Source organism: Tupaia chinensis, unplaced genomic scaffold, assembly GCF_000334495.1.
Source record: "Tupaia chinensis unplaced genomic scaffold, TupChi_1.0 Scaffold149383_1, whole genome shotgun sequence".
NCBI classification, from domain to species: Eukaryota; Metazoa; Chordata; class Mammalia; order Scandentia; family Tupaiidae; genus Tupaia; species Tupaia belangeri.
This window is the reverse complement of record NW_006209227.1, coordinates 3,346,338-3,360,407: the sequence shown is the minus strand read 5'-3', so window position 1 is coordinate 3,360,407 and position 14,070 is coordinate 3,346,338. Positions and strand designations below refer to the sequence as shown.

General features: G+C 52.4%; 2 protein-coding genes across 5 annotated transcripts in view; one reads left to right on the top strand and one right to left on the bottom strand.

The window, feature by feature from the left end:
- Positions 1-7,308, top strand: part of HJURP (Holliday junction recognition protein) — a 14,946-nt gene extending 7,638 nt beyond the window's left edge. The window contains exons 5-9 of the mRNA XM_014585246.2: positions 202-263; positions 726-818; positions 2,147-2,219; positions 4,217-5,799; positions 7,270-7,308. Of these exons, the coding sequence (XP_014440732.1) occupies positions 202-263; positions 726-818; positions 2,147-2,219; positions 4,217-5,799; positions 7,270-7,299 (1,841 nt within the window). The 3' untranslated portion in view covers positions 7,300-7,308. The remainder of the gene's footprint in view (positions 1-201; positions 264-725; positions 819-2,146; positions 2,220-4,216; positions 5,800-7,269) is intronic.
- A 2,957-nt stretch (positions 7,309-10,265) lies between these two features.
- The window catches only part of MROH2A (maestro heat like repeat family member 2A), a 72,921-nt gene continuing 69,116 nt past the window's right edge, over positions 10,266-14,070 (bottom strand). For all 4 annotated transcript variants that reach the window (XM_006171159.2, XM_006171162.2, XM_006171161.2 and 1 more), the window contains exons 38-42: positions 13,783-13,938; positions 12,303-12,434; positions 11,312-11,414; positions 10,919-10,984; positions 10,266-10,504 (exon numbers count right to left, since the gene is read on the bottom strand). In XM_006171159.2, the coding sequence (XP_006171221.1) occupies positions 10,383-10,504; positions 10,919-10,984; positions 11,312-11,414; positions 12,303-12,434; positions 13,783-13,938 (579 nt within the window). In that variant the 3' untranslated portion in view covers positions 10,266-10,382. The remainder of the gene's footprint in view (positions 10,505-10,918; positions 10,985-11,311; positions 11,415-12,302; positions 12,435-13,782; positions 13,939-14,070) is intronic.

Genomic DNA, 14,070 nt, shown 5'->3' with positions numbered 1-14,070 from the left:
AAAAAACTCTACAAAAAAAAAAAAAAAAAAGCCCCCATGGGGGCAGCTACCGTTCTGTGTCTCTCCCTTGGTAGCGGCTGTGCTCTTCCTCGGGGAGCACTCCTGGAACAGTGGGGGTGTTTCCTGTGTATAGAACATGGGGGAGAGGAAATTACCAGTTTTCCTAAAACTTCGGATGGAGATGTCTTTTCTTATTTTCAGAATCCAGCAGGGACATCGGCGTCGCAATCTACCAGGAGGATCCGGTTGCTGGGGTCTTAGCAGTAAGTGGTCAGGGTCAGGGCCCAGGAGTCAGGGCACAGCCTCAGCTGGTGAGGATCACCTGGGCGGCAGCACTGCCCCTCTGGCAGGCTGCTCTGAGGATGGTTTTGGCAGCTGCCAGCCCTTGGGTCTGACTTCTTCCCTGAGGTCCTGAGGCAGCTCTGCTCCAGCAGTGCAGCCACAAACCCCTCCAGGTTTGGTGGGGTTTTGGTGAAGGGGTGTTTTTGTTTTGTGGAGGGCGGGGGGTTGTCTTTCTTTCTTTGGGATTGTTAACGCTGACAAATCCCTTAACGTCAGGACTGGGTCGGGATTGTTCAGAAGGTTTGGACCATGTGTGTAAACAACAGAGGGTGAAAAAGTGACATCTCACACTTTATTTAAAGATTGATATGTTGATGAGTTTGCCAGGCTGTCCCGACTGCACCCAAAAGCATGTAAGAATATCGACTTTTCTTTGTGATCAGCCTGCAGTGCCTCAAAGTCCTTTGGAAAATGAATTAAGAAGGAAGTACTTAACCCAGGTGGATGTGCTGCTGCAGGACAGACCATGTCCTCAGGTAACGTTTCTCAGCATATAGGCTTGGTCTGGGTTTTTAGATTTTTGCCATAGGGTGCACATGCTTGCTGGAGAGAGGCAGAGAGAGAGAGAGATCACTCCCTGGGGGATGGCCATGCCTCACAGTCCCTTCTCTCGGGATTCAGGGCACACAGATATGTACCCAGCATGCTTTTCAAGCCACCAGGTCCAGGACTTGGACCACGGGGTTGGCCATTTGGGATCCAGCACCTTAACCACCATGCCACCTGCTGACTTGCCAGTGTATAGCTGTATATAATTGAATCCTAAACTAAAGACGTGTTGAGGTAGTCATATTTTTTGTTTGTTCCCTCAATAGCCTATCATCAAGAAGCTTTCAAGTCATTAATTTGCAAACCATTTAATGCACATGAGCTACTCTCGATCCTCTTAAATAAGCACTCGGGTGCGCAGGGCAGTGCCGTGAGGGAGATGGTGGAGGCGGGCGCCTAGCACAATGTGCCCCCGAGGGCACCCCGGCCCCTGGGCAAGATTCTCAGCTATAATTAGGGTAGCATTAGCGCTGGCCTTCCCGGGGTCACCAGGGTACCAGGGCTGGGCTCGGCAGCTACACAGGGCCGCCAGCCCTCAACCCGGCCTGCTCCACCTGCTCCGAGGTCAGACTAGGGCGAGGCATGATGGGGCTGCAGGGAGTTTGTGCTGGCTACCCGGGTGGTGAGAGTGAGCGGCCTCGCTGCCCCTGCTCCCACGGTGGACGCCATCTGTCCCTCTACAGCCACCTGTTGGAGCTGTGCCTGCCGAGCAAAAAGGCTGAAGGTAAAGGTCCCACAAGGAAGCGGCTCTTTGGTTTTCTGAGTTCTTTCTAGATCTATTAAATAAAAGGGCATTTTAATACCAAATTTTGTACACAGCAGGACATAGGGCAGCCGTCTCTCAAACAGGTCAGCAGACCCGCAGAGGAAAGTAAATCCTTCGGTGCTGCTGACCTGGGAGAGCCTGCGCCCAAGGACCACCGTGTCTGTGGATGCTCTCACACCCATTCGCCTTACCCTAAGCAGCCAGTGGTGGTGTCTTGGCTGTGATGTCGCGGAGACCGGGCCTTCTGCCGCCGAATCCCCCGCGGCTGATCTTGAGATGGAGGGAGCCTTCCCCCCAACAGCCTTTCACCCCACGGTTGGGTCTTTTCCCTCTTTCCACCTGGCCCTTGGGTTTCTTGTCATTGGATTGTGACAGTGGGCAAAGGAAAGCCACCGGCCCTCCCAGGGGAGGGAGTTCTGGCTGGCCAGTGGTGACTGGGCGGCTCCCAGGTCCTGCTGACAACATTGTAATTATTGGCTTGGATTTCAGCATGAGGAAGACGGAGAGGACACGTGCCTGTCCCTGGACCCTTTGTTGGCTTCACCCGCCACACCTGCCCCCGGTGAGCGATGCAGAAACGTTGCATGAACCATGCACGTCCCTCCAACTCAGTCCCCCGCACCCCGGGCACACCACCATTTGTTTTGCTGGGCAGTGGGAGACACGGACCAGCCTCCCCTGTGGCTCACGATCAGCACTGTGCCCCGTTTGCTTATCCCCTGCCAGCCGCAGGCACAAGCACGCACAGCCTGTGTGTATCGGTTTTGCCTAAATGCTTCTTTCCCGTGGATCCCGAGAGCAATGTTGTCCTCCACGACTGCAGTCAGCTTAGCACACGCCAGGAGTTTTGCACGGACAGCCGTGCTGCAGGGCCCCACAGCCCTTGCTGTCAGCTGAGCCAGGTCGGGACCCCTGGGGCATCCCCCCGTTGCATGTATCTCCCTTGGTGCAAAGCACCTTCCTGGCCCTCCTGTTGCCGTCGAGGTCATCTTTCCTGAATGGTCCAGGCCGGCACTTGAACAGAATGGCCCTCACTAGGACTTGTCTGATTGCATCTTCGTGATTGGTGTCTGGATTCTAGTTAACCTTTTTATTATTATTATTTTTTAAATTTTTTCCTTTTTTTTTTTTTTTTTTTTTTTTTTTTTTCTTTTTTTTTTTTTTTTTTTTTTTTTTTGAGAGGTTTTTGCCATAGGGCATGTGCACTCGCCAGAAGGACAGAGAGAGACAGAGAGACAGCAAAAAATCACCCCCCTGGGGGATGGCCGTGCCATGATCCCTTCTCCATTCTCCCAGGATGGGCATGCACACACCCACGCCTGGCGTGAGTTTAAGCCACCGGGTCCGGGACTCGAACTGCAGTAAACTACATGGGCGTCCAGTTCCCACAAGTTAGACATTTTTAGCAAAGATGCTACATGGGGACCTTGTGTCTTGCTGGACATCCCATCAGTGTGTTCCTTTGTTGGTGACTTCTGAGCCTGGTCTTTCAGCGAAGGTGGGACCCACCCCGTTTCTCACTGCAGCCAGGTCTTCTGCCTCTGAGCCACCTGTGGCTGATCCTTTGAGATCAGGGAGAGCCCTTCCCCCAACACCCTCTCACCTGCAATTTGGGTGTCCAGCGGTGATCGCCCAGACCTTTTCCGGCTCTGCCATCTTCATCCCACCCCAGTTAGCATGCTGCACAGAGAGCTGTCTCACCTTCAGTTCCCCCTTCTATTTTACATTTTTTGAACCAATAGGAACTCAGCCTTTTTCCTTTTTGATTCACACTATAATCCATGTATATTCAATTTGAAGCCTGAGTAACCCCAGATTCCAACTGTAGGAGGCCCTCTCAGGCTGACTCTGGCCTTTGACCCATCTCCATCAGTCTTTGAGAACCCCCTCATCTCTGACCTCCGATCCATATTTGTCTCTTCTCCCTCCTGGTTGTCATGGTCTCCTCCAGCACAACACAAATGACCCCAGAATGGTGGCCCCTGTTCCCACTCTTCTTAACAATCTACCAAATAAAGTGTCAGATTGCTAGCAGTTTGTTTTTATCCTTAGACACTAAAGGAGTGTCAGAGCATGCGTTCAGAGTTACTGGATTTTTTTTCCCTGTCAGTTACCGGTCGTGACACACAAGTTTGTTTGATTCTGTGTGTTTTTAGCTTTCCCTAAAGCTTTTCCCCATCCTTATTGGATTCATTTTATTTTTTAAAATACATAAAATATTTAGCAAGACACAAACATCAAAGCCCTTTGAAGAGGTGTGTGTGTCGGGAGCCCCACCCCGTCCTGCACTCACCCTTCAGGTACACAGGGTTTCCAGTGACCTTTGGAAAAGGCCCACCGAGGGTAAGGAAGACTCTGGAGAGGTAGGTTAGACATGTAAATCTCACTTTAGAACCTAAAGAGAATCCCCAGGATAAATCCGTTCCTAAATATTGTGGTCTTCTTATTTCTGTTTTTGTGTTGTTTAAGAACTGGTCGTGGGCCCGTCTAAAGCTCCACGCTCCTCATCCAGGGTGGCTCTGAATGGTAACACACCTTTCCTCTGTGGCTTTTTCTCAGAATACTGCTGCATTGTCTCTGGGAACAATGGTTTTGATCGCCCAACAAAGCCAGCCTCACCGCCCAGAGAATGGGATCCTCCACATCCTTGCTCGACAGACATGGCCATGTTACCTACAGATGACAGCTTCTCGTTACAAGGGACCAGTACTAGCAGCTTCTTCAGCAGCCAGTGCTGTGAGACCGAAGACATTTGCAACGTGACGATCAGCGACTTGTACGAGGGGATGCTGCACTCCATGAGCCGGCTGCTGAGCTTGAAGCCAGCGGGCATCATCTCCACCAAGACGTCCATCCGGACCTGGAAGCCCAGGAGGAGGCTCAGGTGCAAGAGCAGGATGGACAGGACGTACTGCAAGGACAGCAGGCGTCCTCACAGGAGTTCCAGGGAGACACTCCTCCACTGGAAGTGTACTGAGTCTGGGGCAGAGATGGGAGCGTCAGGAGATTGCAAGAACTTGCAGGGTGTCTCTTGCCATATGATATTAGCCAAAGCTCTTCCTGAAGCCCACAAACCCCAAACCCCTAAGTTAGATTCAAGTGGGAGGGAGCTTCAGGTGATGCCCAGGAAGTATTCTTCATCAGCTTATTTAGGCTCCAACACAATAATGCAAAATCTTGACTGGGAAAATGGACTGCGGTCGTTAAAATGGTTAATTTCGCCTGTAAAGATTGTCTCCAGACCAGGAATACTACAGAGCCATCCAGAGAGTCGTTACAGGGAAATCAGACTCAGATTTGATAAACTTCATCAGGAATATTGCCTAAGTCCCAAGAAACGGCCCCATCCGGCTGGCCTGGACTCCTGGGCCCTGGATTTGTACAAAGGTGGTCCTGCGGGCCCGACTGGCCCCCGGAGCTCTAAAACTTGCAGGCTGAGTTTACCTTTCAGTAACGCAAAGGCAGAAAGGCTAAATGAGACTTGTGAAAATCTGGGCACACAACCTCTCGAGGTGGGTAGATGGCTGCCAGGGGGCGTGTCGTCTTCATCACTTTCAAAGACTGACTCCACTCAGAGCCCAGGGTGCTCTCAGCAGACAGCTGACGTTTTTCAAGGAGACAGTTCTGGAATAATTAGAAAATCAGGATCGCCCAGAGCTATTCCAGCACCAGGGATAGAACCTCTAGTCTGTGGAAGGAATCGTTATGATGAAATTAAAGAAAAATTTGACAAGCTTCATCAAAAGTATTGCCAGAAATCGCCTCAGCGCACGAAGGCGCCCGTGTGCAGCCCAGTGTCTCCTGGTGAGGCAAGTGCAGAGGGTCGGCGTCAGACAGAAGCTTCCTCAGGAAGAGTTGCTCCAGGCTCTCGCTCCCAGGGTTTGCAGAAGGCACCACTGTCACCCCAGTGGCTCTTAAAAAGTCCAGCACGCCCTACTGCAGTAGGTGTTCATCTGTTGCCGCACACTGCTTACGCCACCAGGAGGGACCATCCATCCCTTGCCAAAAGATGCAGGCTATCAGACCCCCAGGTGTGTGGGCTCCAGGTTGGAGCCTGGCATTCCTCAGATGGGATGAGCAGAACCAGCCACAGACCAGGATCGGAGGCCAGCCCTGCAGGGCCCGGCCCGGAGGAGCAGGAGGTGCGTGACTGCCTGGTGTCTGAGCGTTCTCTGAGTGCGCTGTGGATAGAGGCTTTGCATGGGCACGGCCAGAGTGCCACCTTGGTGAATCCCGACAGGATTCTTACATGAGTGCTCGTTTTTTAGGCCTTCTCCCAAATTCTTTTCCTTCTTCCATGTTTTTATCAAGAACATGTTCATATCTGAGATGCATCAAGGTGGGGCTGAAAATGCTCTCAGAGGAATATTCTGGAGTATGTCCAATTTGCACGTGTTCCGCTGGAATGCACTTAGGGTTGTTTCCTAAATACCCTCCCTTGCTGTGCTTGTCTAACTCATTGCCCGTCTCTTCGTCTTACACTCGGAAAGCAGGTGTCGTAGGAAGAAACTGATCTGAACGTAACGACTCTGTCTACCTGCAGCTTTCCCAGTAGAAACAGAGTAGGAGTTGGTCCGCAGAGAGCCGGCAGTGTAGACTCACATGTGAGGGGCCAGGGCTGCCTCCAGGCCTGACCTCAGCTCTGCCAGTGATCTCCGTGCCTTCCCCACCTGGTTCCCTTGACTCGCTCCCACCTCCCCAGCCACTGGCGACTCTGGGCCCCTCAGTCCTGCAGTTCCCAGTCGCTCTCCTGCCCGTCCCTCCTCGGCCTGGGCATCTGCCCTTTCCCCAGGTGGCTCCTGCCTCCTTGGTGTCGGGTGCAAAGTCTGTCCTCCCTTCCCCACTTGCTCAGCCTAAAGGGCCTTCCCTTGGCCACAGTGCTAGGTCACGTATTTTGAGCAACGTCTTGGTCCCTGGGGGTGGCACATCTGAGTGCTTTTTGGTGCCAAGCCATGCGCACCTGTTCTTAACCTGTTTCTTACTTAAAATCCCCCTGCGAGCCCTTTGGATAGAGACACTTCTGTCTCCTACTTTATAAATAAGGAAACAGCTTCAGTCCTACAGCTCCCAAATCGTACCAACTGCGAAGCTGTGGCCTTATCACCAGGGTAAGCTCCCTGCGTGGGTGTTGCCGTCCCTTCTTTTTTCCCCTTTAACATTTCTTAAGATATTTATTTAACGTAGCAGCATCTTCTGTGTCGGACACATAGCATCTCTTATCTGAAATACTCAGGACCATAAGTGTTTGGAATTTCTGTTGGATTTTGGAATGTTTGGGACATCTCAGGGATGAACCTAAGACTAAGCACAGAATTGGCTCCTGTCCCACTTACACCCTCTATACAGAGCCTGAAGGTCATTTCAGACGATATTTGATATTCGAACATTTTGACTGCGACTTGTCCCGTGAGGCTGAGTGTGGAATTTTCCACTGAGGCATCCTGTCAGTGCTCAAAAGTTTCTTCTAGATTTTCGAGCATTTCAGGTTTTCAGATTAGGGATATTTATATATGCAATGGAATAAATAGAAAGTAATTTCAATCATTTCGTGGCTGACATAAGGAGTTCTAGTGGAATTTTACTGAAATCATTTTCTTTGTCTTTTTTCCTAGAGAAAAGAAGAATATATATTTCAAGACTGAAGAGAGAAGTGATTTTTTTCTTTTTTTTCAGTCGCCAGAGGGTGTGCGCATTCACCAGGGAGACACGGAAAGAGGGAAAAGGAGAAAGCACCACCCAATGGGGCGTGGTCCTGCTTCAATTTCTTCTCCATTTTTGCATCCTGTCCATACACAGAAACACACACACACACACACACACACACACACACTGCATTTCCAAAGCCACCAGGACGAAGATTTTAAACTATGGTCACTTCTCCTTAATCACTAAGCTACAGGGCTGGCCAAGAAAAATGATTTTTGTTAGAAAAACTAGAGCTGAAAACCTATCGCCAGGTTCTTTTGTAGCGTAGTCTCTTCCCCTTTGCTGTCTATTTTTCCAGGGGAGTGAGGGGGCCTCCTTTTTTAATTAACAAGAAAATGTGAGAACTTCGTGGACTTATCTGAAAGCAAATTTCAATGACACTGGCTCCGTTAGCGTTGACTCAGGTGCTGGTATAAAGATTACATGAATAAAGTTGCTCAATTTGAAATTTTAATGCTATCCACTGTAGGCCTTCTTTTCTTGTGTTTCCTTTTTTAGATTTAGCAATGTCCAGAAAATCCTCCCTTGCATTTCCTGTTTCACTAGAGAATACCATTTGCTTATGAAATCTAAATTTAAGCCCTGGGTACAGTGATCTTTGACAGAAATCTCGTATTAGGAGACTGCAAGTCGAGATGAATATTCGCCTGTAAGAGGTAACTTGCAACTAAATGATTTTAGATGAGAAAGTTCTATGTAAACAGTCCTGTAAGGCTCCCCAAATGCTCCTGCAGCCACAGGGCAGCCATGATGGCTCGTGACTGTCACTAGAGCTGTATTGTAGTCACTCTAATGAAATACTTGGTGCCAAGCCACTTTACCTGTGTGCCTGGGTCAGCTCCGGCTGCCAAAGCAAAGTTCAGAGACTGGGGGGGTGGCTCACACAACGGAGATCGATCCCACAGTCCTGCCAGTTCTAGTGGCTCACAAAGGGCCTCACGTGACAGATTGAGGGGCCAAGCCCTGTGTGGTCTCTTGCAGCGGCACTTCTCCCATCAATGACTTGTCATTTAGCTTTATGGTATTTTGTTACACAGAAATCGCATTTTAACATAGATAGAATCCTTTCTTCTTCCTGGCTTCTGCTGTTAAAGAAAACCTACTCTGCTCTCAGGATCACAAATATTACACTGTCTTGAAATTTGCCTTTCACTCAGATGTGTGACCCCTCTGGGAATGTTCTCTGTACAGACAGGAGATGAACTGCCGAAATGCAGCTGCCCCAGTGCGTGTGCTGAGTGGCATGTCCATTTCTGACCATACCCTGGGGCTCAAGCTTTCTTAGCAAACACGCCACCACTAGGCGGAAAAGAGCTTCCGTATTTTTTTCCATGGAAGCCATAAAACAGTTTGGAAACCACCATTCTAGAGAAGCCTTTGGCATGAGACTGAGTCATTAGACTGGTCAGCCACTCTCTCAGTGGGGCCCCAATTTGTGACTGCCCTCAGCAGCTATAGTGGGACAGTTTAGAAGTCCCGGGACAATGAGATGATTCACTGGAGAGCACGTGCATGCTCCAGAGAGACAGGAGAGGGAGGAAGTGCCCTCCCTCCATGGGAGATGGTCACACCACGATCCCTTCTCCGACTCTCCCTCCTGTTGGGATGTGGGGCACATGTGCACACACACCCAGTATGTTTCTCCAGCCTCTGAGTCTGGGACTTGAACCATGTGGTCAGCCATGTAGGATCCAGCCACCTTAACCACTAGGCCATCGATCTGACGTGACGAGATGATTCTGTTGATGGCCTGAGTATAGGAAATGTCCTTACCTGTCTCCCCTTTACCCGCTCCGTGTTTCCTGAACATTTTTTCCAATTTCTTCTTCGCCCTCAGCCAAATTCTGCTCCAGGCCCCTCAGCACCAGTTCTAGCAGTGCAAACTGCTTTGGTAACAAGCCTTGATGGGAAAGGTGAGGGCGAGGGTGAGGGTGAGGCCCTTCCTAGGCAGGCCTCATAGCGTGGTAGTTAAAGGAGCCAAAGCCCACATGGCCAGTCATGCGCGTGGTTCAAATGTCAGCCTTGGTTGCTTGGGGAAAAAAAAAAAAAATACTGTGTGTGTGTGTGTATGTGCCCAAACTCCCAACAGGATGGAGAAATGGAGCAGGGATTGTGGCACGACCATGTCCCACTGGGGACTCTCTCACACACACACAGTTCTCGTGAGTACATGCCCTCCAGTATTAAAAAAAAAAAGAAAAGAAAAAGAAATGTTATCTCTTTCATGAGGCCTTCCTGGGTTGCCTCCAGGCTGATGGACCTCCTCCCCCACTCCAAAACCTTGGCTGTAGCCCTGCTATTTCTGATGTGTGGCTTGCTCAGCTGGGTGGACATCCAACTTTGTAAGAATTGGGCTCCTAGGGCCAGCAGATGGCATAGCGGTTACATCACTGGTCTCCCACGTGGCCCACCACGGTTTGAGTCCCAGACCTGGTGGCTTGAAACTCATGCTGGGCTCATGTGCATGTGTGCCTAAGATCCCAAGAAAATGGGGAAGGGATTGTGTCATGGCCATCCCCCGCAAGGGGCGATTTCTCACTTTCCCTCTTACTGTCTCTGCCTCTCTGTGAGCACACAGTCTCTAAGGTAAAAATCTCTTTAAAAAAAAAAAAAAGAAAAGAAAAGAAAAGAAAAGAGAGAAGAAAGAATTGGGCCCCTGGGGGAAGAATCGGGATGATAGATGGGCCACCCCTCTGCCCGACAGTGCCCAGTAGAAGGCACACCGTCCCAGGTGTGGACCCGAAATGCAAGTGAAGGCACAGGTGGTCTTAGAGCCTCTGGGCCAAGGGGCTGCCTGGCAGGCTCTGGAAGGGCAGGAGTAAAATGGCCGTGAGAGCCAAATTGCCCTTTGCCCATTGTCTTGGTTCCAGAGTGCCCCCCTTAGAGTCAGGTGTCCACACTCTAAGTGTCAATAGAGCTTTATTCCAGTGGGAGGAGGAAAACGATACTGATTATTACATTTCTTTACAAACGGCATGAGCGCGCTCTCCCTGCTGGGCTGCAGCGTGCACCTGGCCTCCTAGGGCGCCCCGTCGGGTAAAGCGGTGAGCCGGTGCTGACTACAGCTGTCCAAGACTCTGAGAGTCTCCAGGGCCGCCCTCCTGACACCGGGATCCGAGTCCAGCTGTAGCTCCTGCAGAGCTGAGCAGGCAAAGAGAGGAGTCGGGCCCTCCCCGGCGGGCCCACACTTTGCATGTGCCAACGGCAGGTGGGCAGGGGTGGGGGGCTCGGGACCTCCTGCGCGGAGCTGTGTTCTCACATCCGTCCCAGCTCTGGGACTTCAGCAGCCACTAACCAGGACAGAACGATCACCCACATACCTGGTTGCTGTGCAGATCGACAAGGTATCAGGAGCCAGAGAACAGCCCCGGGAACGAGATGGACGCCTCCTACCAGATCTCACCCCAGTGTGCCTCTCTGCACTGGTTACAAACCCTTCTTCCCACCAAAACAACAAAGGATCTTCTGACCCCCCCAGGAGCAGTTCCACGAAGCTCCCCGAGTGAGTGTACGGGAGCCCTGGGCTCAGAGTACTGCTGAGTCTCCACGACTTACAATTGCGTAATGCCAGGAAGTCCAGCTTTCCCAGATAATGTGCAGACATCTGCTTCATGATGATTCCTAAAACGAGAGTTCAAGAAGTGCTCACTGCCCGAGGGTCGAGTCGGCAGGCATGCATCCTGCCACCCTCCCTCCAGGAGACTTGATTTTCCCTCACAAAGACACTGAGCAAAGATTCCATGGGACCACAGTGGGCAGGGGAGGCGCCCACTTCCAAGTCCCGCAGGTCGGAGTGTGGTGGGGGAGTGGCTACAGCGTGGAAGCTAGACCTGAGCTCTGGGCCCAACTCCACTGCCCATGTCCCCATCTCGCTCCCACCATGCCTGGTTGACCAGATGGCCTTCAAGGTCTGTCCTGCTGTCCTGAAGCAGATGTCTGTCTGCTTACCTGCCAAGTTGCAGGCAGCAATCCTGATCCTTGACAGGTTATTTTTAATGTAGCTCATGGTTTCCAACAAGAAGCTGTAGAGAACTGCAGGCTTTTTCTGAGTCTGCAAAAAAATTGGTGACACACAGAGCCTTGGAGCTGAAACCTTGGAGATGGGCTAGTCACAGAGTGTTCCCATCTGTCTGGGCGCCTCCCACAATTGAGACGGGCTGCCCAGAGAGGGCAGGTGCCCTCCAGCATCACACAGCAGATGAGCAGCTGGCGAGTGAAGGGTCTCCAGCCGCTGTCACACTGCCTGACTCTAGAGGGGCTGTGCCATTTGTCCAGGACCTCGGCTGCCCACTACAGTAGCCCCTGGCCACAGTGGTCCTGGCACTTGAGCTGTGGCTGGTCTGAATCCAGCACAAAGGGCTTCCGCCTAGCTTCTAAAGGTTCTACAAAAACATGAAATATCACTATAGTAATTTCTATATTTACTACATGCTGAATGATCATGTTTTGGTTATATTCATTAGACAAAATCTATTACTGAAATTTGTTTTGGGCCAGCCAGGTGGCATGGTGGTTAAAGCAGCTGGATCGCACACACATGGCCGACTGCACGGTTCGAATCCCAGACCTAGCAGTTTGGAAAACACCGGGCATCTGTGCATGCATGCTTGAAATCCCAGGAGAGGAATGGAGGAGAAGGGATCGTGACATGACTATCCCCCCAGGGGGTACTTTCTCACTTCCTCTGTCTCCCTGACAAGAACACATACCCCACTGCAAACTGAGAACAATCATTTGTTTCCCACTTCCCACTTTCTGAAGATGGCTACTAGAAAACACTAAGGCTGGCATGGCTCGCCGTCTGCTCCTGTTGAACAGCGCTGGTCTCAGCATTGCCCAGAAGGTGCTCACGGGTCACGGGGAGTCCGTTGCAGGTGGACCCAGAGCTCCAAGCCAGCACATGGCCACCGGATGGTCCAGCCCCCTTCAGCTTTCTCACCAGCACGGAGCACATCTTCGTCTGGAACACGGTCATCTCGTCGTCAGCACTGGTGTCACTTCGGCCCGCGGGGCTCTCCAGGGACTTCCAGCCCCAGAAGTGCACACACTGAAACATGGTGGTAGTGCAGGCCTGGGGGGGGGCCAGGACACAGGACACAGAGCCATCAGGTGGGCAAGGTCCAGGGGCTCTGCCTGACCAGCCAGGGTGGCCCTGGCAAGAGGCTTCAAGCAGCCCAGGAAGGGCGAGGCTGGTTGGCTCCCAGGAGGCCCCTGGGCTAAGAGCCTCTGCCAGCTTGCTGAGGCCGTGAGCATTTACAGAAGCCCCTGTGGGACAGATGCAGCCCCACTCACCCTCAGTCAGTGCCTCCAGGAGATCAGGAGTCAGGAGCCAGGCCCAAGCAGGCAGGGCTGGGACAAGCTCTCTCCTTGCAGGTCCCACTGCCACCAGCTTCCGCCTCCCTCCCACCTCCCAGCACAGTTGCAAGCAGGTGCCCCTGACCTCTGGCTTCCAGGACATGGGGGTGGGCAGGAAGAGAAGTGGGTGGAATAGCACCCCCGTTGTCTCCCTCATCCTGCCCATTCTCGGAAGCCCCTTCGTGACACTCTCTCGGTCATCCCTTGCGGGTGCTCCAGCAGCTCCTCCCTGAAGCAGCACCCACAGGCCTGTCAGTGCTAAAAAGTGAAGAGCAGTGTGAGCTGAAGGGGTGACAGGAGTAGCAGGAAAGGGGTCTCCAAGTGGTGGCCTTCATGCCAGGGCCACCAGGGCCCCCACAGCAGAGCCAGAACACAGGAGGACAAGAGCAAAGCCTGGATCTGGGGAGTGTTTCGAGATGCCCTCATCTCCCTGTCAGTGCCACCAAGACCACCCCATCCCCACCCCGAGGCTTACTGAGAGAAGAGAGAGCCTCGCATTCTCGGCCTCTTCCCCACCCCTCAAACCCCCAGTCTGTGCAGGCAGCCCAGGAGGCACGGAGGAGGTCAGGGTCCCGGCACATGGAGAGTGCAGGCCTGGTCAGAGGGCCCTACACGTGCAACCCCAGCCCACCGTGCTTGCCCAAGGGCAGCTAGGTGAGGAGACATGGGTGCTCAGCCTCCTTCCTCTCACCCTAAAGCCAGGAGGAGCTGGGCCTTGGAGAGGACAGAGTCCAGACCATGACCCCCATGGACCCAGCACCGGGAGCAGGGAGGGAGTCGAAAGGTACATTCTAAATAGGACTGAGACCTAATGTTAATACCCGGTGTGACCCACAAGTTACAGAATCCAAGGGAACTAGACAGAGGAGGCCGCGCTGGTGCTCCTGAGTAGGCTGGCTTTGTGGGTCCTTGTGAATGGTCCCCTCCCAGCCCAGCAGACTGCGGCCTCAGGACTCTCAGAAAAGACCAAGGGAGACCAAGACCGAGGGAGGCTGGGAGACGTGAGAAGCTGAAGGACATCTCCCTTCTGGGACAGCAGGTCCGGGGCTTGGGGCACGTCTTACTTGGGCTGCGTGGGAGCAGGGATCCTGACAGTGCAGCATGAGGGGGATCCAGGCTTTCTTCACTTCCCCTCTGAAGAAATGTTTCTTGGAAATCCCGACCACCTTTGCCAGCTTCCCAAAGAGGACAAAGGCTTTGAAACGCAGCAGTTCGCTCTCCTATGGCCAAGACGGACCAATGGGCTGATGTTCGGGAAGCAAGCAGCCCAGCAAGACCCTCGGCCCTCTGCCAGGCCAATTGGAATGCCTGTGCCCTGCAGAGCCTTCTGGATCATTCCACCAGGAAGAGCG